This window comes from Podarcis cretensis, assembly GCF_951804945.1.
Source record: "Podarcis cretensis genome assembly, chromosome: 5".
NCBI lineage: Eukaryota > Metazoa > Chordata > Lepidosauria > Squamata > Lacertidae > Podarcis > Podarcis cretensis.
In genome coordinates, this window is record NC_137174.1 from 23,570,158 (window position 1) to 23,592,146 (window position 21,989).

At 43.6% G+C, this 21,989-nt stretch overlaps 1 protein-coding gene across 3 annotated transcripts; it reads left to right on the plus strand.

The window, feature by feature from the left end:
• Positions 1 to 882: 882 nt before the first annotated feature.
• RGR (retinal G protein coupled receptor) lies at positions 883 to 20,897 on the plus strand. Of its 3 annotated transcripts, none has more exons than XM_079976570.1 (7): positions 883 to 1,192; positions 10,687 to 10,843; positions 13,642 to 13,763; positions 15,513 to 15,666; positions 16,395 to 16,512; positions 16,815 to 16,928; positions 17,740 to 20,897. In XM_079976570.1, the coding sequence occupies exons 1-7, from the start codon at positions 1,111 to 1,113 to the stop codon at positions 17,881 to 17,883; spliced, it is 891 nt and encodes a 296-aa protein (XP_079832696.1). In that variant the 5' UTR covers positions 883 to 1,110; the 3' UTR covers positions 17,884 to 20,897. The 3 variants fall into 3 exon arrangements, with proteins under 3 accessions (XP_079832696.1, XP_079832697.1, XP_079832695.1); XM_079976571.1 differs by lacking the exon at positions 883 to 1,192 and adding an exon at positions 6,242 to 6,393; XM_079976569.1 differs by lacking the exons at positions 883 to 1,192; positions 10,687 to 10,843 and adding an exon at positions 13,122 to 13,437.
• The last annotated feature ends 1,092 nt before the right edge of the window (positions 20,898 to 21,989 follow it).

A 21,989-nucleotide genomic window follows, 5' to 3' on the forward strand; every position in this document is an offset into this window, starting at 1 on the left:
GTAATGTGTAGAAAAATGCATATGATAAGGTTTAGTGTGCATAAATGGCAACACAGCAGTGAAAGCAGCACACAAGAATGCATTGTAAGAGAAAGTCGCCTTGCAAAAATGTGTCTATTCAGAGAAATCTGCACTAACATGCGGATGAATTTTCACAATCATTTTTTGTTATTATTGAAACAATTGCCAACTTGTTCAGAAATGTGGAAAGCTGAATTTAAGACTAGAAAAATGAGAAATGGAGAGAACCAAAACTGGCAGATCCATCCATCCTTCCTAGTGATAACGTAAGTTCTACTAGACAACAAATTTGACACATGGCCTAGCATTTTGTAGCAGCTCAGCTGAGCATTGGCCAGCACCTCTAACTGGTCCCAAGTTTGAAATGTATTTTGTGAATCAGCTTTTAGTGGGACTTGCAGCAGTGGACACCAACTTGCAAGGGGCCATGGGCTTTTGAGCAGGCTTTTTCTATGGGAGCAGCTCAGATATGTAACTGTGGTTTGCTCATCTGTAAAGTTATTAGCAGCCCATTACAAAACAAGACCAGAAAGGAAGAAAAAAGTTTCACGAAAATTGCTGGCCATTGGATTTCTTTCATAAGAACAACAAAATATGTGCTCCAGAAATTCCCTTTGTCCCCTTTCCCCTAATTAGACATTGAATAACATTTGTTGCTTTTATTCAGGTCACTTTCCAATTACCTCTCACTCCCCCACTGGCCATTCCAGCATCCTTTAATTCTTTCCCAGTGTTGCAGAATTAACCGGAGGGCGTTCTTAAATTTCATCCCTACAAAGAGCCTGTTGTGATTTCCATGAATGCTTCTCCTTTTGCCACAATACACAAATGCGATTTGCAGCAGTTGCAGGGGGTGCGGGGAGATGGGCATTCTGACAGACTCATTAAGGGCATTTTTGTAAGGATTGCCATGCTGGCATTAAAGCCCCAAAGCTTTTCTATAAGAACTTTCATGTGTCAGCACGCGGATTGGCCCTTTAAGAAGGAAGGATGTCTTAGACTACTGGGAAATTCAGTGAAAAGAAGTGATCGGGTCACTTTTGTGGCTGGGGTGGAGAGCCCAAAATAGGGTGCATTTTTCTTGCAGACATGGTTACTTCGGCATACCCTGTTCCTGAAGGCTTCACTGAATTAGAGGTGTTTAGTATTGGCACCGCCCTGCTGGTAGAAGGTAAGCTGGGGTAGCTCCAAATAAAAATGGCGTCAGAAATAGAAGTCAACACATACTTTAACCACCCCTATTTATCATGGAGGGGACATGGGTGGTGCTGTGGGTTAAACCACAGAGCCTAGGACTTGCCGATCAGAAGGTCAGCGGTTCGAATCCCCACAACGGGGTGAGTTCCCGTTGTTCGGTCCCTGCTCCTGCCAACCTAGCAGTTCGAAAGCACGTCAAAGTGCAAGTAGATAAATAGGTACCACTCTGGCGTTTCCGTGCGTTGCTCTGATTCACCAGAAGTGGCTTAGTCATGCTGGCCACATGGCCCAGAAGCTGTCTGCGGACAAACGCCGGCTCCCTCGGCCAATAAAGCAAGATGAGCGCTGCAACCCTAGAGTTGGTCACGACTGGACCTAATGGTCAGGGGTTCCTTTACCTATTTATCATGGACGGGCCTTTATTTTCCTTTATGCTTTGCATTTGATCTTGATAAATCAGCTTTGTGGAACATGCTATGAATGGCTTTTTAAAATTGTTAACACGTTGCACAACAGTATCCTTCAAGTTTCAAGCCCCTCCTCTGGGTCTCTAGAAGATAGATAGTGCAATGGGAGGTGGGTTGCCACTTACTCTAGGACATGCACTCACAAGGGCACAATCTTCCAGTGCATTTTCTTCCCTTCCTCCCATCACTGATTGTAAGCATTGCTGAATTTATTTGAGTTGCAGCTGTTCCATAGTAATACCAGTGGTGCAAGTCAATAATTCCTGCTATACACTGGAGGAGAGGGGAAAGGTTGCATGTTCTCATCATGCCCTTGCAAATGCTGACTCTAGACCTCTTATCTGTCTTGTTGAAGGGGCGGTGGCATCTGTAAATAGTAACATGTATTACCGGTATTTCATCCCCTTCCAAATATGATAAACCAGGTTTGTTGCATCTTGTCACACACACACCTTGTTCTGCTGAGTGGGGTCCTGGGCATCTATCCCCAAGACCTGTCCCTGATAACGAAACCCAGGTTCATTGTTAAACACTTTTAGGAAAAGGTTATGGCCAGTTTACAGATACCTTTGCAAGATAGACCATTGCAGAGTAACTTGATTCACTATATGTATCTTGATACAGTGTATGAAGAATATAATGGGCACTGATGCCCAGGCGGTGATTCTTAGTGAGAATATGAATGTTACAAAAGTGTCTCAGTTTTTCAACTGGGAAAAATGTTGGAGGGTTTGAAGCAATGAAAAATGGATGTGATGGAATACTGTTGGGTACAGGGTCATTATAGTTACTGTGGTTACATCTTCTACAATTCAGATGAACTGGAGGTGGGATGGAGACAGGATGAAATGCAGATATGACCTCTGAAGGAAGGAAGGAAGGAAGGAAGGAAGGAAGGAAGGAAGGAAGGAAAGAAAGAAAGAAAGAAAGAAAGAAAGAAAGAAAGAAAGAAAGAAGGAAGGAAGCCTGTGTTAAATAGAACTAATAATAATAACCACATTCATAATGTGGCGCTTCCACTCAGAATTGAAGGCTCTCAATTCCAGAACCACAGACAATAGATCAGGAAATAGGATTACAATAGTAACTACTATTTCAGACTGGTATAGGTGAACATCAATTTTGATTGCACCACCATATTTCACAGTTTCTTCCATACTTTCCTTGGAAATAAGAGCCATTGATTTCATTGAAATATATGAGTCCCGTCAAATACGAGGTCCAAATCCTAATGTGGATGCCATCAAAAGAGAATCCCACAATGCAGAAGACCAGGCACTTGACATCTGCTCACCACTTGGTTCACCCAATGATTACAGAATCTCCATGCCAGGAATGTGCATCACTCATGGAAATTCTGCATAAGACAGAGATGAACCATATAGTGGGAAAGCGTGTTCTCCTTCATGGAGAGCACATGTTGCGGTGGGGGCCGGCAGGACACTCCAGAGTTGTGGGGCGGGCTAATTGATTTTTGGCCACTGTTGTGATGGGCTTCCTTTGTTGTTGGGAAGAAGTTAATGTTGCCATTTGTTGATTGACAGCCAGAAATGTTAAAACTCCCTGCACGAGGCATAGAGCTTCCTCTTTTCACCCCGTGCATCATATTGCCCGTCCCTCCCTCCCTATATTTAGGGTTGTTCGCTTTGACCTTGCTATGCCTGTCATGGGGTCATCTGCTCTTGGGGCAGGGGCCTGGTAGGAATTTTGTCCATCTGGCTGGTTGGCTGGGGCCATTTGGTTTTTGCCTACTGCATAGCAAATCATCACAACTTGTAAGGTTGCGGTTAGGCATTGGTTTATGGTTTGGTTGGTTGAGGGGCATGGATTGGCTGTGCCTGCCCCTCTAATGCTGCTGCTGCAGGGTATTCCATTAAAGGAATACAGGGGCTCAACATTGCTTTTGTCCAAACCCTGTCAAGGGACTAAGGCCATGCAAGAGCCCCTGGTTGCATTTGGGGAGGGCTGAGGGCAGGTTCCCTGCTCCGTCACTATCCCCAAAATGTATTCCCCTTTTCTGACTTTCGCAGGCTTGTGGAATGTCAATCTGTCCCCCACTGGGGGGCAGATAGTCGCAACCAATGCCTAAGCAACCACTCACATTTTTTGTAATTTAATAAAGTTGTGGCCAAAATTATGCCAAAAACCTTTAAAAAAATTCTGTGTGGTGTGTAAGTTATTTGGGGTGACCTGGGGACCTTGACACGCAATCAGTGCTAGAAACTGAGATATGAATGCTAGCTATGTTGCACCTTAAACCTAGGTTATGGGCGCAACAACAGAATGTCCAGGTGTGCTTTTTTATAACAAGAAAACAAAGCTGAAAATGAATGAACTTCAGCTAATATCTTACGTTCATTTTTCACATGGTCTAGTCCTTTCCCTGCCCCTCCCCCCCAATATTCTTATGAGGGTCTCTTCTCCAGTCTTCAGAGAGTGGCTGGAAGTAGGGAGTCAGAAAAAGGTCCTCCTTTTCTTCCAGCAGTGGCAGTTTTAATCTGAAATCTTAGGTGCAGTACTGTACCCAGAGCTCAGAAACTGCTCGCGTTAATGCAATTGCCTGTCGCAAAACGTGCCTAGAACAATAGAATACCTTCAAAACACCTAGTACACCTTCAAAAGCTCGTGGGGACTGTAAATGTAATAACATTTAGCATTTATTTTTCACTTTAGAAGCTCAAAGCACTTTATATTATATCATCCTTAAAATATTACATTATACTTAATAATATACCCTGTAGGATAGGTCAGTGCTATTCTTTCCATTGTAGTTGAGAGACTGAAGCTGCTTAAGACCTCATAGCTCAGATTAAAAGGTCTTGCCATTTCTCAGATGCTTTGCATAGTTTATGAAGACCAGCTATGGATGCAAGAAGCAATCCTGAAACAAAAGAAACCTGGGAACTAAAATGATTTTCCAGAATAGCCTTTGGAACTACTACTTAATCCATTGTTCGCAGGCTTTCAGGTGACAACCTAAAATCATTATGGGCATAGAGAAATGAGCAATTGTAGTCAGGTGAATTTATTTTATAGAGTTGTGTGGTACTTTATTTATCTAAGCTGGATGCCAAAGAGGCTTTATCAAAGTTTTCATAGCTGAGATAAGGCTGTGGGTTTTGCATGTTTCACTGTGTTTTTCTGTGAAACTATGGAATCTGCTCATCAGAGGTAACAGCTCTGCTGTTTATTTGATCATATATTTCATTGTGAAGGTCATTTCACACTGAGGTTATTTTCATGAGGAAAGGTCATAGTCAGCAATAGTGTGTCTGCTTTGCATGCAGAAGGTCACAGGTTCAGTCCCTAGCATCTCTGCGTAGGGCTGGGAGTGTCAGCCTCTAAAACCTTGAAGAGCGGCTGTCAGTCAGTGTAGGCAGTCCTTAGATGGATGGACTAATGGTTTGACTCAGCATAAGACAACTTCCCATGTTCCTAGTTTTTGAAAGAGTTTGGTTCACTCTCTTAAAGTCTCATTTCATTTTCTGAGTCGCTCATTTAACATGTAAGTGAATTAAATGATAAAGGCAGCTTAACATTATGTAATTTTTTTTTTTGTAATTAGTGGTTATTTACCCACGATAAATGGATTTGTATGTAGGCCCAAGAAAGGCCATTTATTAAGAGAAAGAGATAGCAAGCTATGGTTACATATCAAATTATCTAAGAAAATTAAGGTAAAGGGACCCCTGACCATTAGCTAAGACAATTACCTTACTTCAGATAGCTGTTCACCACAGTACTTTATTTGGTTTTCAGACTAAGGCTGCCATGCCAACCCCACTTACCTGGGAGTAAGCCCCACTGAATTCAGTAGGACATTCTTCTGTGTAGACAAAGCTAGGGCTCTTCTGTGAGGTAGATAGCGATGGGAGTTGGGCTAGACTCCAGTGTTACTTGAGATTTATGTTGGAGCTAAATGCTTGCATGCATGGTCATATGAAGCCTAAGCTGTACACAAATGAGAGGAAAACTGAGGAAATAATGGTCACTCTGAATCTACATAAGCATAAAACCAGGGATGGATTAATTTCTTATCCATATTGCAACAGTAACTGCTGTAAAGACCAACAGCACATTCCTGTTTTGTTTCCCCCTCTGTGAACTATAATTTTCAGAACTTACTGGTAATGGCAGGTGACTGCTGTCACCTGCTTGTATTATGGGGATTTTGGAAAAGGTTGCACAGAGAGCTCATTTTTCATAATACAGTGCTACCTCAGGTTAAGAACTTAATTCGTTCTGGAGGTCCATACTTAACCTGAAACAGTTCTTAACCTGAGATACCACTTTAGCTAATGGGGCATCCTGCTGCCGCTGCTGCGCCACACCACACGATTTCTGTTCTCATCCTGAAGCAAAGTTCTTAACCCAAGGTAATATTTCTGGGTTAGCGGAGTCTGTAACCTGAAGTATCTATAACCCGAAGCATCTGTAACCCAAGGAACCACTGTACTGTACTCAGTCCATGTCCATGCACCAACTGGCCCTTTAAGAAGGAAGCTGCTTTAGGCTTTCGGAAGAGTCAGAACATCTAGCCAAAAAAAAAGAGAGAGAGAGAGATTGTCACTTGGAGTTTGCTAGTAGGGGAGGCAGAGCCTAAGCTAGTCTGGCCTTGCTGCTTTAAAGATGGCAACACCACACACTCTCCCTGAAGGTTTCACTGAAGTTGAAATCTTTGGTTTGGGCACCCTGATGATGGCAGAAGGTAAGCTGGGATGAAGGGTGGTGTGGTCAGAGAATTCTTAGATCAGATCAGACCTTCTTGCTGTTTCATTGCTCAAGCAAAACTGTGGTTTGAAGAAGAAGGGGGAAAGATTATATATAACCACATAACACTTTCAATAGAGCAGTATAGGCTTCAGGGTAAATCTTGTTTCTATGGCTACGCCATTGTTCATTATGCCTTTATGAAACAGGGCAGAGGTTGCTTGCAAGGCATGTTATGCAACAAGACTATTGAGGAGCGAAAGTTAAGTTTGTTGTTTTGAAGGATTCCAGGAATAAAGATCTTTATTGTTTCTGTTCCGTATGGACTTAAAAGGTGGTTTTGGCATTTAGGACTGAGGATTCATACAGATGGTTCATATCTTACTGTTTATTCTGAAACTCATCGCTTTCCATTTGTGCCCATCTTTTTTTCACCTAACAAGGTTATATAACAGAATCTTGTATACTTGAATGAAGATGCCCAAAATAGGCTGAGGGACGCATCATTCAACAGCACTGGATTTTAAGCATATCTTATTCACAAAAGAAAAACCTGTCTCAAAAGTCCAGCTAAATGGATTTTGCCTCTATTTCTTCTTCTTCACATAACTTGTTGTAGGAATTTCAACAGACTGTGCAAATGCATTTGCATTAGTAATAAATTAGCTGGGTGTCTCAGCTTCACACACAGTTGTGCTAGTGATAAATTAGCAAACAGCCTAGCTGAGAATTCTGATCCTTTTGGTTATTTATAGTTTCGTTTTTATACTTCGGCTGAAACCTGTTAAGTTTTGTATCATTTTTTTTTCTTTTACTGTGCTTTTTAATGCTGTTACTAAAAACACAGATAATTACCTGCTGACTTTTAAAATGATATAAAAGAAGGCAATCTGGTAAAAATTAAACACACTTTTAGTTCCCAAGGAGTGAAAAATTCAAAGAATTAAAAAATGCATCTGTCTTACTGAAATCAGTCACTTTGTAGCTGACGTATACTCCATGTGTGATGACTCTATGCATATGAATTTTGATGGTCACATATATCACTGTCAAGCGAAAAAAATGCTTTCATTCCTGCTGATGTATTTTGGTCCTGTTCTAATGGTCAAAAAGAACTGTTCAATTCTTTGACTGGGGAAAATATTTGACCTCCAGTCCAGTTGTGTGGATGACAGATACATTTACAATACAAATCTGTAAATTTGCAGCCAGGTGTAAAACCCATTGAGTTTGAAGGGACTTACTGCCAGGTAGGTGTATTTAAGGTTGCAGCCACAGTCTTAGTAAAAATATGTTGGTGGTGGGTTTTCAAGGGATTATCTCCGCAGGAAAAAGAACAATGTAAGTCGGATGTCCGCCGCTGAAGTTTTGTAATAAATGCAGGGCACGATCCAGTTTCGTTGATATCCATGGCACAAAACTAAGCACGTGTGTTTAACTCTCTTGTTTAAATCAATGGGAATTAAAATTACTTAACTCTGGCTACATCATGTCTTAAGATGGAATTCAGTGTTGCTCTAGATGCAAGCATTTCTGCTGGCCAGATTGAATGATATACCCTCTTTCCCCCCCCCATGCTGTTCTGGGTGTTCTCTGGACTCCTCAGAGCTGATTTGGAGGGGGGCAGATATGGGGAAGCATGGGAAGTGAGGGGGGAAGCCCTGTTGTGCAAACAGGACCCATGGCACTGGCTCTCACTAGCTTTATTTAGTTGAACCTGGCCCCTCGATTATAACTATCCAGCAATATAATGGATGTCACATAAAGTAGAAGAAATTATTTGAATTCCAATACTATGCACACTTAATTGGACACAGTGGGCCTCAGTTCTGAGCAAACATATATAGCAGGGGGTTGTACTAAATGACCCTCATGGTACCTTCCAGATCTACAATTCTATGATCCCCAACTAGCTCAGTATTATCTACAATGAATGATTGACAGTGGCTCTCCCAGATTTCAGGCAGGTATGTCTCCTAGGCTTTCCTGGAGATGCTGAGGCTTGAAGATTTATTCTTCTGCATGCAAAGCAGAGCTGTGGCTTTCTCCCAATAATATAAAGGACCAAGGTCATTTTAGTTCACAGGCAGAGCAGTCCTAAGTGGGGCCGTGGGAGATCAGAATGGCGTGAAGAGTTACGATTGCTGCCCCAGTAAACCATGATAAGTGCCTCTAATAATCCTGCACACTTGTGTTTTGGAAATTTGAGGATACTGAGAATTATTGCAGGGCAACTCAGGAAGACTTCCAATTGGTTTTGGCAATCTGCAGATAGCTTTCATGGGAGATCTGATTTTTCTGAAGCTTCAGTTATACCATCTTGCTCGAAGGCACACAGGATTGCTCTTTAGGCTGAGGGAGCTCCTAGCGATGTCAAACTCAAGATGGCATGCTTACAGTCACCTGACTGGCAGTACTAGTGGTATTAACATCTTACAGACAAGAGCATGTCTGATCCTTTTACCCACACATACTTTCCTACTGAGGGCCATCCATCAATACGTTGAGAATTAAACCAATTTTGTTTCAGCTATTCCACTGAATAATTTGTAATCCTTTCTCTCTTCCACCTCCTTTTAACCAACTTCACCCTATTCAAGTCTTTTGTCATACCAGATTTAGCTTTCCATAAACCTGAGTTGTTTATATAATCAATTCTATATAATCTATATATCTTTATAATCTGCATAATATAATTCCTTATTTATCTGTCATGATTGTTTGCTGTACATGTGTCAGGGACTCAGTGGGAGCGCAGGGAGGAGAAGAGATGGAGAGCGAGGGGGAGCAATCTGAGGGCAGCGTAGGAGAATATGACAGCAGCCCGAGAGATTCCATGAGCCTCTCCAGCGAATCGGAAGATTCACAGAAGGGGGCGCCGATGGGCAGGGCAAGGGGCGAGCCAAGGGGGACACCCCAGAAGCAAGGGGCCAGCGGGGACTCCCAGAGCAGCAGTTGGAAATCAGGACCAGCTTCCCCACCAGAGCGTAGTGGGGGGGAGGAGTTCCAGGTGTCAGAGCCCACATATGCACCACCAGCGAGAGAAGATGAGTCAGGGTTGACCACGCCTCCATCGGAGAGCGAGTTAACGGTCAAGAGGAAAGTTGCAGGCTGGGCGCGCGCGCCAAGTTCAAAGGTACAGGTGAGCGGCACAGAAGGTAGCCCGGATAGGGAACCAGGTCCTAAAGCCCGCCGGAAGGAGGGGCAAGAATCGTCAGGGTCAGCGTCAGAGGAGTCCAGGAAGGATGAGACCCTAGCGGGCAGGAGGGCCCAGAGGAGAAAGGAACTTAGAAAGAGGTGGAGCAAAGCGAGAGTCTTAAACTGGTGTGGAAGGGGAGGAGACTCAGACGGGACTTCGCCGGTCTAAGGTCGAGACGTAGAGCTGCACGCTGCGGCTTTAAAATGGAAACTGAACCTCAATAAAGACTTTTGTACATAACTACAGCCTAGCGTTGGTCCTCTGTGAGCTGGGACCTGGAGGCAGTTCTGACAACATGTTTAGATTTTTTTTAAAAAAATGCAAAGTATTAAAATAATAGACTGGGATCTATTGTAACCCACATTGGTCTCTTGGAAAATGAATTTAATTTGTTCCCCTTTTTAATAAATTGAGAAAAACAGAGGTGTGCTAGAGATAGACAGATGCTGTCTGGGGCTAGTGTGAATTTTAGTCTAAAACTTCTGGATGGCACCAGGTTGGAAAAGGCTGCATCTCATAACTGGGTTATTAACAGTTGGTTGTTGTTTGGTGAGGAACAAATGCCAATAAGGAAAACACTATGCAATTTTTATAGCAAAGAACCAAATGACGCATGATGCAGGAAAACTGAGAATGTTTTTTGTCACAGTTATTGTGCTTAAATTTAAAAACAGCCCTGGGTGGTCAAGCCCAGTTTGCACTGGAACCATGATGAGGGAGTGAGGTTAACCCTTTCCCCCTTCTGATATTTGTCCCATTTTTTTGTTCTTTCTCTTGACCAGTTATCTTAGTTGTGTGTGTGCATGCAAAACTCTCTTTCACTAGGTAGAAGAATAGCATTGGACACCACCCCCTATTTTTATGCAAATCAAATTGCCCCATGTTTCAATTTGATTCCTTATTCTTTTCTCTGGCTGTAGTTAATTGTCATAACTAGTCCAAGCCAACTCTGATTGTTATAGATAGATACAGGGATACAAAAGTAACTATGTGAATTGTTGAATGCTTGGTGGTATGGCTGGTGTAGTTTCTTGAGTCCAAGCACGAGCAAAAGTTTTAAAACAACCCTTTTAAACCTGTGCTTGTTTTCAGCACTGCTTGGATTCTCTCTGAATTTGCTGACCATCATCTCCTTCTGGAAAATCAAAGCACTTCGAACGCCTGGCAACTTTCTGGTTTTCAACCTTGCACTATCCGACTGTGGAATCTGCACCAATGCATTCATTGCAGCTTTCTCTAGTTTCTTAAGGTAGATTTTATTTATTCATTTATTCAAGAATATAATGTGCCTTTCCACTAATGGCAATTGATGTGTTTTATCTGTCCTTTTAAACCACTGATAAACTAATTTCAGAGGTGTGATACTCACGCATGCTGCTTTGAAAATAAATTAGGGTGCTACAATGTCTGGACATACAAAATTCAAAATTGTATATAGTAGAAGCTCCCAGTCTTCTTGAACTGACCATTCCTATACTTGGGGTTAGCTCCTGGTAAGAAGTGTCAATGTGCAGTGAGTGAGGAGAGAATGGAGCAATGCATCCAGATTCCATACAGTTTGCACAGTAGATACATCTTCTTGCATGGGCAGGCGGAGTCCCCCAAACCCCAGGCGACCCCCGAGCGGAATAATGACTCAAGACAACATGCTATGGGATTAAAATTGGCCACAACTTTGTTAAGTTTCAGATGTAGGGAGACCTTGGCTCAGGCATTGGGCGTTTATCCTTCCCAGTCCCCAGCCAGGGATCTGGGAGACATCAGAGTTATCCAGAATGTGTGGGGATTGGGCTGGCTCTGGGGAACATATGTTCAAGCAGAGAGCCCGCCCCCCATTTCGCCGCCATTGCAAGGGAGAGTAATGACAACTTCTTGGCGCATGGGCAATGCCTCCCCCCTCAAGACCCCTTTAATGGGGAACCCTGGGATCACCACCACAAGGGGGGCGTGGATCACTGCTTCAGCCCCCCCCCCCATTTAGGAAGATAGACTAAAGGATTCCGCCCAAGGCCTGAAACCGCCAAAGTTGTGACATTTTGCTACAGGGAAGGCAAAACCTGCCAATGCAGGAAAATTCCTTTCTGGCCCTTCAACAGTGACCATGACGTATCAGTGCCTGCGTACCTGTGGAGAAAAGGTTAACCTGCAAAAGAAGGCTTAACTGAGGGAGGGCAGGGTGGGAGAAGCTCTGGAGCCAACTGATGCTTTGCAGGTAAGATTCACCTTCCATTGTGTGGGCAGAGCAGTCCCTCCCCCTACCTGGCCGATCCCCTGGCAACGCCTCCCCAGGCAGGATTGGGCGATTGGCTGAGGTAGGCAGAGACCTCCAGGTATCCAGCCTGTGGTGGGCAAAGCCAGCCCGTACTACCAGGAGCCGCACTGGGATCCAGGGGGGCTGAGCACAACCATGCAAACGGTGCCCCCCATTTGATGTGGGGAGCGGTCATTGCTTAAATCTGCAAGCTCACACAGTCTGTATGAGGCATTCCACATCCCCTTAGCTGTATCATCTTTCCTTATGTGAATGAGCTGGTCATCTTCCACATCTTCCATTGCCTTTGCTTGCCTCTTCTCTTTGGCCCAGTTTTTCAGGGTTGTCAGTAGGTCTGTCTATACTCAGCACTTTCCACAGGTGGGTTTCCAGTAGGATTTCTAGTTTGGATTTCCATAGTGGGTTGTTCCAGTTGCTCAGCTTTTCAGTACCCAATTTGAAACCTGTAGTGCTTCCCATTTTCCCCTCAGATGCTTTGTTCTGCTTCAGGTTTACTTTCCTTTTCTTTCAGAGCCAGGCTCGCTTGGGAATTATAGGGACAGAACTACCTAAATTGTATAGAAATTTATTTATTTATGCTGCTACAGCAGCAAGAATGCTACTTGCCCCAAAGTGGAAAGAAGCAGAAGTCCCTGTAAAGGAAGAATGGCTACAGAAACTCATAGAATATGCAGAAATGGCAAAACTTACTGGAAGGATAAGAAATCAAGATAACAAACTTTTTATAAAATGGAAATGGTTTATTGATTTTTTCAGATAAATTGTAAACAGATAAAAACATTAGCAGGATTATTGTAATAACCCACAGTTTCACAAGAGTATATATTTACAGTAGATAATTAAATGAGCAAGTGAAATGAATTTGGATATGCAGAAGATATTAAAAATAAATAAGTTTAAGGAACCACAAAAAGAGGGGGAAGGAATCCAAATTTGAAATGTTAAATTGATTGCAAAACTAATGAAATGTATAAACTTCAAAGGTATAAATAAAAACTTTCCAAAAAAGAGAGAGAGACGCTTGCTTGTGACAGCAATAGTGTTTCTGAGCCCATAACCAGCTAGCAGAGTGACTGGATTAAAGAGAAAAAGAAATGGATAATACTTTACTTAGGGTAAAGTGAACAAGAGCAGGGTATAACCTAAGGAGAAATATAGAGAAGGGTTTTTCTTTTCTTCAGCCAGACCTGCACAGAGGAGAAGCTCCTTCAGAGCCGCTTTTCCCAACTAACGCCACTAACTGTCAAATATCAAATGTCTTCCACGCTTGCAATTCTTTCCCAACTGACTGGAACCTCCAGCCACTCAGAGTCTGCTGTGAGCCAAAACAGAAAGAGAATTAACGCCTTAATTCACACACTGGATGTTCCCTGCCGTTGTACTTCCAACAACACAAACATACAGCATCAGTGGACCCACATAACTCTGGTGATGCCCACTTTGCCTTCCTATCGGGGCTGGCAAGATGAGGAAACTGCCTCAGGTGGCAAGATCCACAAGGGCAGCAGATTCAGCCTCCAAGGGATGCATTGCCCACTGTTGCTGCCGCTGCACTCCCCCTTGTTCCTAAAGTAAATCTTTATTTTCCCCCTTGTTCCTGATATAAGTCTTCCCTCACCCCTTCTTCCCAGGTGGGTTGGAGCCATTTTGTGGTTCACCTCAGGTGGCAAAATGTCTTGGTCAGACCCTGCTTGCTATCCAGGTAGGGCGTGAGATCAGTGTCCTGATCGCTCCACCTATGGCAGGTTCCAATGTTTTCATTTATCTGTTTTCAGATACTGGCCATATGGCTCTGATGGTTGCCAGATTCATGGATTTCAAGGATTTTTGACAGCACTGACTAGCATTAGCTCTGCAGCTTCCATTGCCTGGGACCGATACCATCAATACTGCACTAGTAAGTACTAGTCTAGTATTTGTATAGATCTAGATCAGGCATCCCCAAACTCAGCCCTCCAGATGTTTTGGGACTACAACTCCCATCATCCCTAGCTAACAGGACCAGTGGTCAGGGATGGTGGGAATTGTAGTCCCAAAACATCTGGAGGGCCGAGTTTGGGGATGCCTGATCTAGATCATTCGTTCATTGTAAATTACACCCACCCTGGTTTACAAGAAGGAGCGCTGATGTAAAAGTATTACAAACTGGTATGGACACATGACAAATAAAATATTTAAGAATTTTAAAAGAGGTTTGCTGGTCCGTGGTAGAAAGCAGAATGAAGTTTTGCCACTTCAGCACAAAGACCTCCCCCCTGTGCAACTGGACTTTCTACCCATCTTCCATCCTTGCATGCCCCCCTCGTGCCCTTCCTGAAATCTCCTCCAGAGAATGGGGGGAACCCAGAACAGTCTGGGGACATGCAGGGACAAGGGCACATGGGGAGAGGAGAGACAGGGATAGTCCTGTTGCACAGGGAGAAGTTCTTGCACTAACCAGATGACTTTATTTGATACAAACCTTCATCTTTACCTATCAGTTTAAATCATATGTGCTTTTAAAAAGCATCAGACATTGTTTGCAGTAGCTCTGAAAGGGTGTTAACATTCTGAGAGCATAATCTTCAATGAAATATTTTGGAAAATAACAAGAACTACGGATGTGATGGTGCTGCCTTGGGGTAGTGGGGGAGGGGGGGAAATGTCCGCATGTCTGGATTCTGGTAGATGCACCAGATATATTGCAATTTTCCAAGAGGAGATGCTTTTCTGGCATGAAGAGCAGGAAACATGAGGAACATCTGCTTCTACTTCATTCTGCCACATTACAAGTCCAAAGCATGACAGTAGGAGAGTAAATTCTTGGGCATGACAATAAATTGCCTGTAGAACAGGGCTCGTGCTGCAATACTATTGTTATGAGGCATTGTAATTGTCTCATGCAGGGGACGCAGGTGGCGCTGTGGGTTAAAGCCTCAGCGCCTAGGGCTTGCCAATCGAAAGGTCGGCGGTTCGAATCCCTGCGGCGGGGTGCGCTCCCGCTGCTCGGTCCCAGCGCCTGCCAACCTAGCAGTTCAAAAGCACCTCCGGGTGCAAGTAGATAAATAGGGACCGCTTACCAGCGGGAAGGTAAACGGCGTTTCCGTGTGCGGCTCTGGCTCTGGCTCTGGCCAGAGCAGCGATGTCACGCTGGCCACGTGACCCGGAAGTGTCTCCGGACAGCACTGGCCCCTGGCCTCTTGAGTGAGATGGGCACACAACCCCAGAGTCTGTCAAGACTGGCCCGTACGGGCAGGGGTACCTTTACCTTTACCTTTTTAATTGTCTCATGCACCAGTAGGGAAGACAGTGTTATCTCTACCTTAAATTGGATTCAATTGTCCAAGAACAATTTAAAGTCAGAATTTTAAAAAATTATCTTGTCCCAAGTATCCATCTTGAGTCAATCTAAAGCAGCCTTCATTGGAGTGTAGAAAAACAGATATTAGAAATTTTAGATATATCCAAAATATCATGAAGGTTGGCTTTTTCTTTCACCATCCATTGCCGTAAAGAAGAAACTCCCTGTTTCAACATACCGTAAGTTAGTCACTCCTTTCTCTAACCACAGCCTACTCTCTCAATAGAAATCCCTGGTCAATTGACTCAGAGTTGCTGCTTTTATTTCCATTCCAAGTTTATGAATCTGATTTCTTCTCATTTACAGGAAGTAAGCTACAGTGGGGCTCAGTGATTTCCATGGTGATATTTCTATGGCTTTTTGCTGGCTTTTGGGCTGTGATGCCTCTTCTAGGATGGGGTGAATATGACTACGAGCCTCTAAGAACATGTTGCACATTGGACTATAGCAAAGGAGACAGGTGTGTTCCATCTAGGCATTTATGCGTGGCTTTAAAATAAAAATAAAAAGAGGCGCAACTAGTAAAAATGAATTTTACAGACAAACATATACATGGCAGTGGCAAAAGGTTGCCTGGCAGAATATGGCTCTTGTGCTGCTAAAATGCAGCCATCCTTTGACATTCTGAATGGTGCAATGCAGTTCTCTGGCCATGTGACATGTACAAAAATGCACATACTGCAGTAAACTATGCATAAAACACACACGTTGGTGACAATCACTTGCAAAAATGCATTAGGGGAAATTGCTTTGCAAAAAAAATGTATACGAGGCGAAACTGAAATAAACATCATGCATATTCAAAGGATTTTGCATTGAAATGCTGGTAGATTTTCGTGAGGTTGTTTTTTTAAAAAGTTTGCAAGCTAATGTGGAGAACTGAACTTAAGGCTAGAAAAATGAGAAAGTGAGAGAAAGTGAAATTGATGGATTTTTCCATCCCTGTGCCTCACCTGCGCCACCTCCACTAATCTTATTGTGCCTCCTAAGAAATCAGGCAGCCCACCAGAGAGAGTAGTCCTGCAGAACTATTATTATGTTTAACACAGAGAGCTGCCCCTTAAGATGTTTTGCTAAACCTAATTGAATATATGATTTCTCTCCTAAGTGGTTTTTAATATCAGCTATATAACATTGCAAACAGAATAACAGATCTCTGTCCTTTCCTCTCTTCCCTCCCCCCTCCAGGAATTATATTTCCTATCTTATTCCTCTGGCCCTTTTCAATTTCTTGATTCCAGTGTTCATCATGCTAACAGCCTATCAATCGGTAGATCACAAATTCAAGAAAACAGGACAGTTCAAGGTAAGGAAATACCCCACCATATAAAGGGTTGTATACAGCTTCCTTTCCTGCTCAAGGAACCATCTCCTATAGCTTGGTTGTATAGTCTGATACACAAAAGAAGCAGTCTTTCAACTTCCTCATGGTTGCCATCTAAAGGGGGGTGGAATCTGTTTGTGGCAAAGTGCTGGAAACTTTTATTTTGTCTCAAAATCATGTGCTCCTGTTGTAACCCAAGGGTTTTTGTGTGTTGTATCAATCTTAACTTTTTATATGGGTTTTATCTACGCAATGCCATGCTCTCTGTTCTTGTTTTTTTCCAGTTTAATACTGGTGTGCCAGTGAAATCTTTGGTCATCTGCTGGGGTCCCTACTCGCTTTTATGTTTCTATGCCGCAGTTGAAAATGTGACTTTCATCTCCCCAAAAATTCGAATGGTATGTAAAAATAGCCCGAGGTCACAAAGATCTTTTGTGCAATGCAGACAATTCTAAGCACTTGGTATCAATGGGAGAGTACAAGAAAGAACACTCAGAAGCCTGAGGCAAGGAGATTGGAGCATGCAGCTCAATGGCAGAGCTTATTCCTTGCATGCAGAATGCCCCAGGGTCAATCCCTTGTGTCCCCAGATATGGCTAGAAATGTCCCCTGTCTGAAATCCTGTAGAACTGCTGGCAGTACTAAGCTAGATGGATCAATATTCTACCATGGTATAAGGCAGCTTCTTGGGTTCCCATCCATTCCTTTCTTCTCCACCCCCCCCCCTTTCTGCTGTCTTCCCCAAGCACAATCCATTTTAGACTGTAAAATCCTTGGGAACAGGCCACTAACCCTTTTGCCTAACTCTGCAAAGCACCGTATAAATGGATGGCAGTGGGGAAATAAACATCATCGCCCCCTTCCTGGCCACTGAGTCCAGGCAAAGAGGAGCACACCTGAGATCCTGGCAAATGCACCACAACCCTGAGGAAATGTGCATCCCTTGCTCCTCTGGTAGAGCCAAGAACGGTTGTGTGGGCCCAAGATTTAGGGAGCGCAAATGGAAGTGGGAGAACATAGGAATAGAGAGAGAGTGGATGAATGGGAGAGGTTGTTCCATCAGTCCCAGCTTAGTGAAAAACACGGCCGCTGTTAAAAATTAGTTGCTGATCAGGGTACCACCCAGACCTCATTCATTTCATTATGAAATTCTTTGTAAACACGAACCCATCCTTATCTAACTTCCTTAAATGCTCTGCTTCCTAACAGATCCCTGCTGTTATTGCCAAAACCTCACCAGCCGTGAATGCTTTGGTCTATGCTCTGGGGAACGAGAACTACAGAGGGGGGATATGGCAGTTCCTCACAGGACAGAAGATTGAGAAAGCTGAAGTTGATAACAAAACGAAGTAACACACTGTGGCATTAAGCAAGGGCCTCTTCACATACACACGCTACATCCCTTAAATGTACACCTAGGTTGGGTTTTGAAGTGCGCACTCGAAAATATTGTGACAAATTGGTGTTTGAAACTTTGTACGTCATACAGGCATGCTCGCCAGGGATCCAGGTTTAGCTGCGTACTCTCATTGAGTCTCCCACTCTGTGTTAGGCTTGTTGCTGTGTAATGTGTGAAACAGTCCCAAATTGAGGCAGGCCCAACTGGAGGCATCCAGTAGCAGAAACCACTTACTATGACTCCAATCGACTGCGGTCTCACACTAGAAAGGCTTTGCATTGTCTACCAGCAATTGTCGCATTACTGAAAGGACGCCATGCAGATGTCGCTGCCGAAATTGCCTCTCCATCTGCCCCGTGCCACTTGCCAAATAAGATGCCTCTAACCTCTGCAGGTCATTCTCATTTTACATGTCCCTCAAATGAACTGCAAGCTGTGAAGCACATTGTTTTGTTGTTGTTGTTGCAAGATGGAACTGCAGGAAACCAAGCAGCGGGGGAAATAGTGGGGATCTGTTAAGGCTTTCTGCTTGTTTGTACATAGGGTATTTCTGGGTTGTTGAGAGATTAAGGCAGTATCCAGTATTTAGGCCGTATGTTTGTGCCTCTGTTTTCTTTTCCTATTTGCATAAAATGGGTGTTTGCAAAAGGAGGGATTTGTTTCTAAAATTCTTACTGTTTCATGAATACCATTTATTTAAATCTGGCAACTGATGGAGGGATGCGTGACTGGATCTCTCATCAGTCAAGCCTGCCAAATCAGTCTTCATTATGTAATGTGTTGTGCAGGTTTAATGCCTCTCATCTTAGCAATCTGCCTGTCGAGTTCTGTATTGCTATATTAATGTTGTGAGATGTATTGTGATTTCAGTCAAAAGGCTGAATGCTTATGCTGATGCTGTTCCCACCCGCAACCCCGGAATGTTTAATAACACAAAATGGCTCTGTGCAGGTGTTATGCCAAACTATGGTTTGGTGTTATGTCTGAAACTGCAACAGCTTACAAGCCATATTTTGTGAAGTGCTGCCAAAGTAGATTCCAAACTAATTGTAGTAATTGTAGCTTTCTGCTATGTCTGAGGTCCTAGGCCACAGATTCTGGCATTGCTAGAGTTGAACATTCTTTAACCCCAGTTAGTGGAAATATAATCATCTGATGATGATGAGATAGAAGCAAGGAAGGGGGGGTTCCCTCTTAGGGCTGCAATATACAACAAAAATTGTCTTTCCCATGTACAGAATCTCCCATGCTCAGCAGAGTTCCTAAGCAACTTTGGATTGAATGCCTTACATGAGAGAGTCATGCATGCTAAAGTCTTTTCATTTTAGCCAAGGCAGGAAGGAACACACACCATCTTGTTTTTAAACTGCCTTGTGTCAAACTAACTCATTATTGCCAATGGGTCACTCTTAAGAAGAGCTTCACACTGAATTTTCCTTAATGAGTATTTTTTTTTTTAAGGCCCAAACAGAATTAAATATGGAGCAGCTAATCATAACTATTTAGGCAGGTTATTATGATATAAAAGGCATTCCACCTCCTGGCACAACCATATACATTGCCCCTTTCTCATATCAGCCTAGTTTTTGTTGAGGGCTCAGGTTGTACCACAGCAGACTTCAGGCAGAGCCTAATGTGACTGAATACTCTTCCATTCAAAAATTAATGCTCTCCAAATGGAAAGCTAGGTCTAAGCAGGTCCAACTAGTGTTGGGATAGCTCAGTCGGTAGAGCTTGAGACTCTTAATCTCAGGGTCATGGGTTCAAGCCCATATTGGGCACAAAGATTCTTGCATTGCAATGGGTTGGACTGGCTCATCCTTGTTGTCCCTTCCAACTCTACAATTCCATGATGCTATGAGTCTATGATAGACAGCAAACCAGCTGCCTCCTCCCTGTGCCCTGGACCCCACTCCTGGCACTATACCACATCACCTCTTCATTCTTCCCCTGCTCCCAATGATGCCCCCTCAGCCACTGCTTCCACCAGCTACCTTGGGGCCACTTTGCTCTGCAGAGCATAGTATCCTTCCTCAGAGTGAGGCATTGTGGGTAAAGAGGCCTGCCCCGCCACTGCAAAATATCATTTAACGTGTTGTGGTAATAAACGGCATCACCTGAAACAGGCCTTCTCTGAAGGCTCACCTTGCTTTCGATGCCTTGTTCTGAGGAAGGGACCTCAAAAGCAGAGGCAATAGCCAAGGGCAGCACTTTGGGACCCCTGCTACCGCTTTCCTGCGGCAGTAAAGTGGTGGCAGAACTCCTGGCTACCTGTCACTGGGCTGGAGGTGGTTGCCAGCTGGCCATAGCACCAGCCGCAGTCTGCTAGCCAGTCAACAAAACAGGAACAGGCAGTGCAGGCCTCTGCAAATGGTCAGAACCGGCAAACAGGCCAAGAAGACACCAGTTTGCTGCACCTTTCCATCTGAGACAAGCGGTTGCCTTGCCTTATGGTGGGACACCATCCCTGGTTCTAGCCTCCCTGACATGCAAGTTATCTATGTGAAGCAATGTTTTTCATATGATACACACAGAGACTTACTACCTCACTAAGAAGTAAGGTGAAGGAAACATGGGTCAAGGTTGTGGGAAGCCTGATATATGTGACTTTGGCTTTGGGTTGAACAGTAGAAAATGGAGGGGGAATAATCTGTTACTTCCTTGCAGTATTGGAAGGAGGGGGAAAATAACAGCCCTGATTGCTATATCCCAATGTGTGAACAATTTCCATGGCAAATGAGGAATTTGTGTAAGTGCAAATACGATTAAAGCAGCATAGCCAGAGCTTAGTATAAAACAAGTGCTTGCTTTATATTTCTCCATACTTTAAGCCTCTTATATATTCAGAAAAGGATTAAGAAGACTGTACTCTTGTGAGGACAATGCACAGTGTCAACGTGCTGCAGCCAATTCAACGGCAGAATAAAACATGAGATAATAAACTGGGACCGGCCAGATGTCCATCCTAGATCTGGATTTGTCATTGTATCCAGAAAACCAATAGCAAGGAAGGGAGTACATTATAAGGAGTGTATGCACTGTTACCCAGGAAACCACAAAAATAGTTATTCCATCCTAAGACCTTTGCTGCTGACTGATGCTTCAGAAAGTCCATCAGTAAGCAGTGGCAAATAACTTTTGTCCACAAAGAACTTTCAACAGATCTTTTCCAGAATTATTATCAACTGAATTTGTCAGTTGCTTGTTACACAAAAAAGTTTTTCCAGCAACTTGCAACATCTTAAGAGCATAAGCATTGTATATATATCCATACATGTACACACACACTATAACAGAAGTGTGCAATTCTTTAAAAAAAAACAACCCACAAACAACCCACAATTACAGCAGCAGAAAAGCTTCAGCAGCAACATTTACAGGAAATAATGTTTTCATAGCCCATTGGAAACCCAGGTAAACAGGTACAGTGGTACCTCGGGTTACATACGCTTCAGGTTACATATGCTTCAGGTTACAGACTCCGCTAACCCAGAAATAGTGCTTCAGGTTAAGAACTTTGCTTCAGGATGAGAACAGAAATCGTGCTCCAGCGGTGCGGCGGCAGCAGGAGGCCCCATTAGCTAAAGTAGTGCTTCAGGTTAAGAACAGTTTCAGGTTAAGTATGGACCTCCGGAACGAATTGAGTACTTAACCCGAGGTACCACTGTACATTTTTATCTCGTGCTGAGAATATGTCAGCCAAGGCACAAGGTAGACCTTGCTTGGGGAAATTTCCACAAATGGGGAGCCACCATTGTAAATGTTCTTTCCCCCATCAACAGCTTCCAAGACTCCTTCAGAGGAGGTCCTCAGATGAACCTACAAGAGTCTTAGTAAGTTCATATTATGAAAGGCATTCCATAAGATATTGGGGTCCTGAACCATAAAAGGTAGAGGACCCCTGGATGGTTAAGTCCAGTCAAAGGCGACTGTGGGGTTGCGGCGCTCATCTCACTTTCAGGCAGAGGGAGCCGGCGTTTGTCCACAGACAGCTTTCTGGGTCATGTGGCCAGCATGATTAAACCACTTCTGATGCATCAGAACACCATGACGGAAACCA

Coding starts and splice junctions, on each gene's coding strand:
- RGR (XM_079976570.1), top strand. CDS start 1,111: ATGGTTACTTCGGCATACCCTGTTCCTGAAGGCTTCACTGAATTAGAG. Junction 13,764..15,512: donor ATACCATCAATACTGCACTA/GTAAGTACTAGT, acceptor TCTCATTTACAG/GAAGTAAGCTACAGTGGGGC. Junction 16,929..17,739: donor TCTCCCCAAAAATTCGAATG/GTATGTAAAAAT, acceptor GCTTCCTAACAG/ATCCCTGCTGTTATTGCCAA.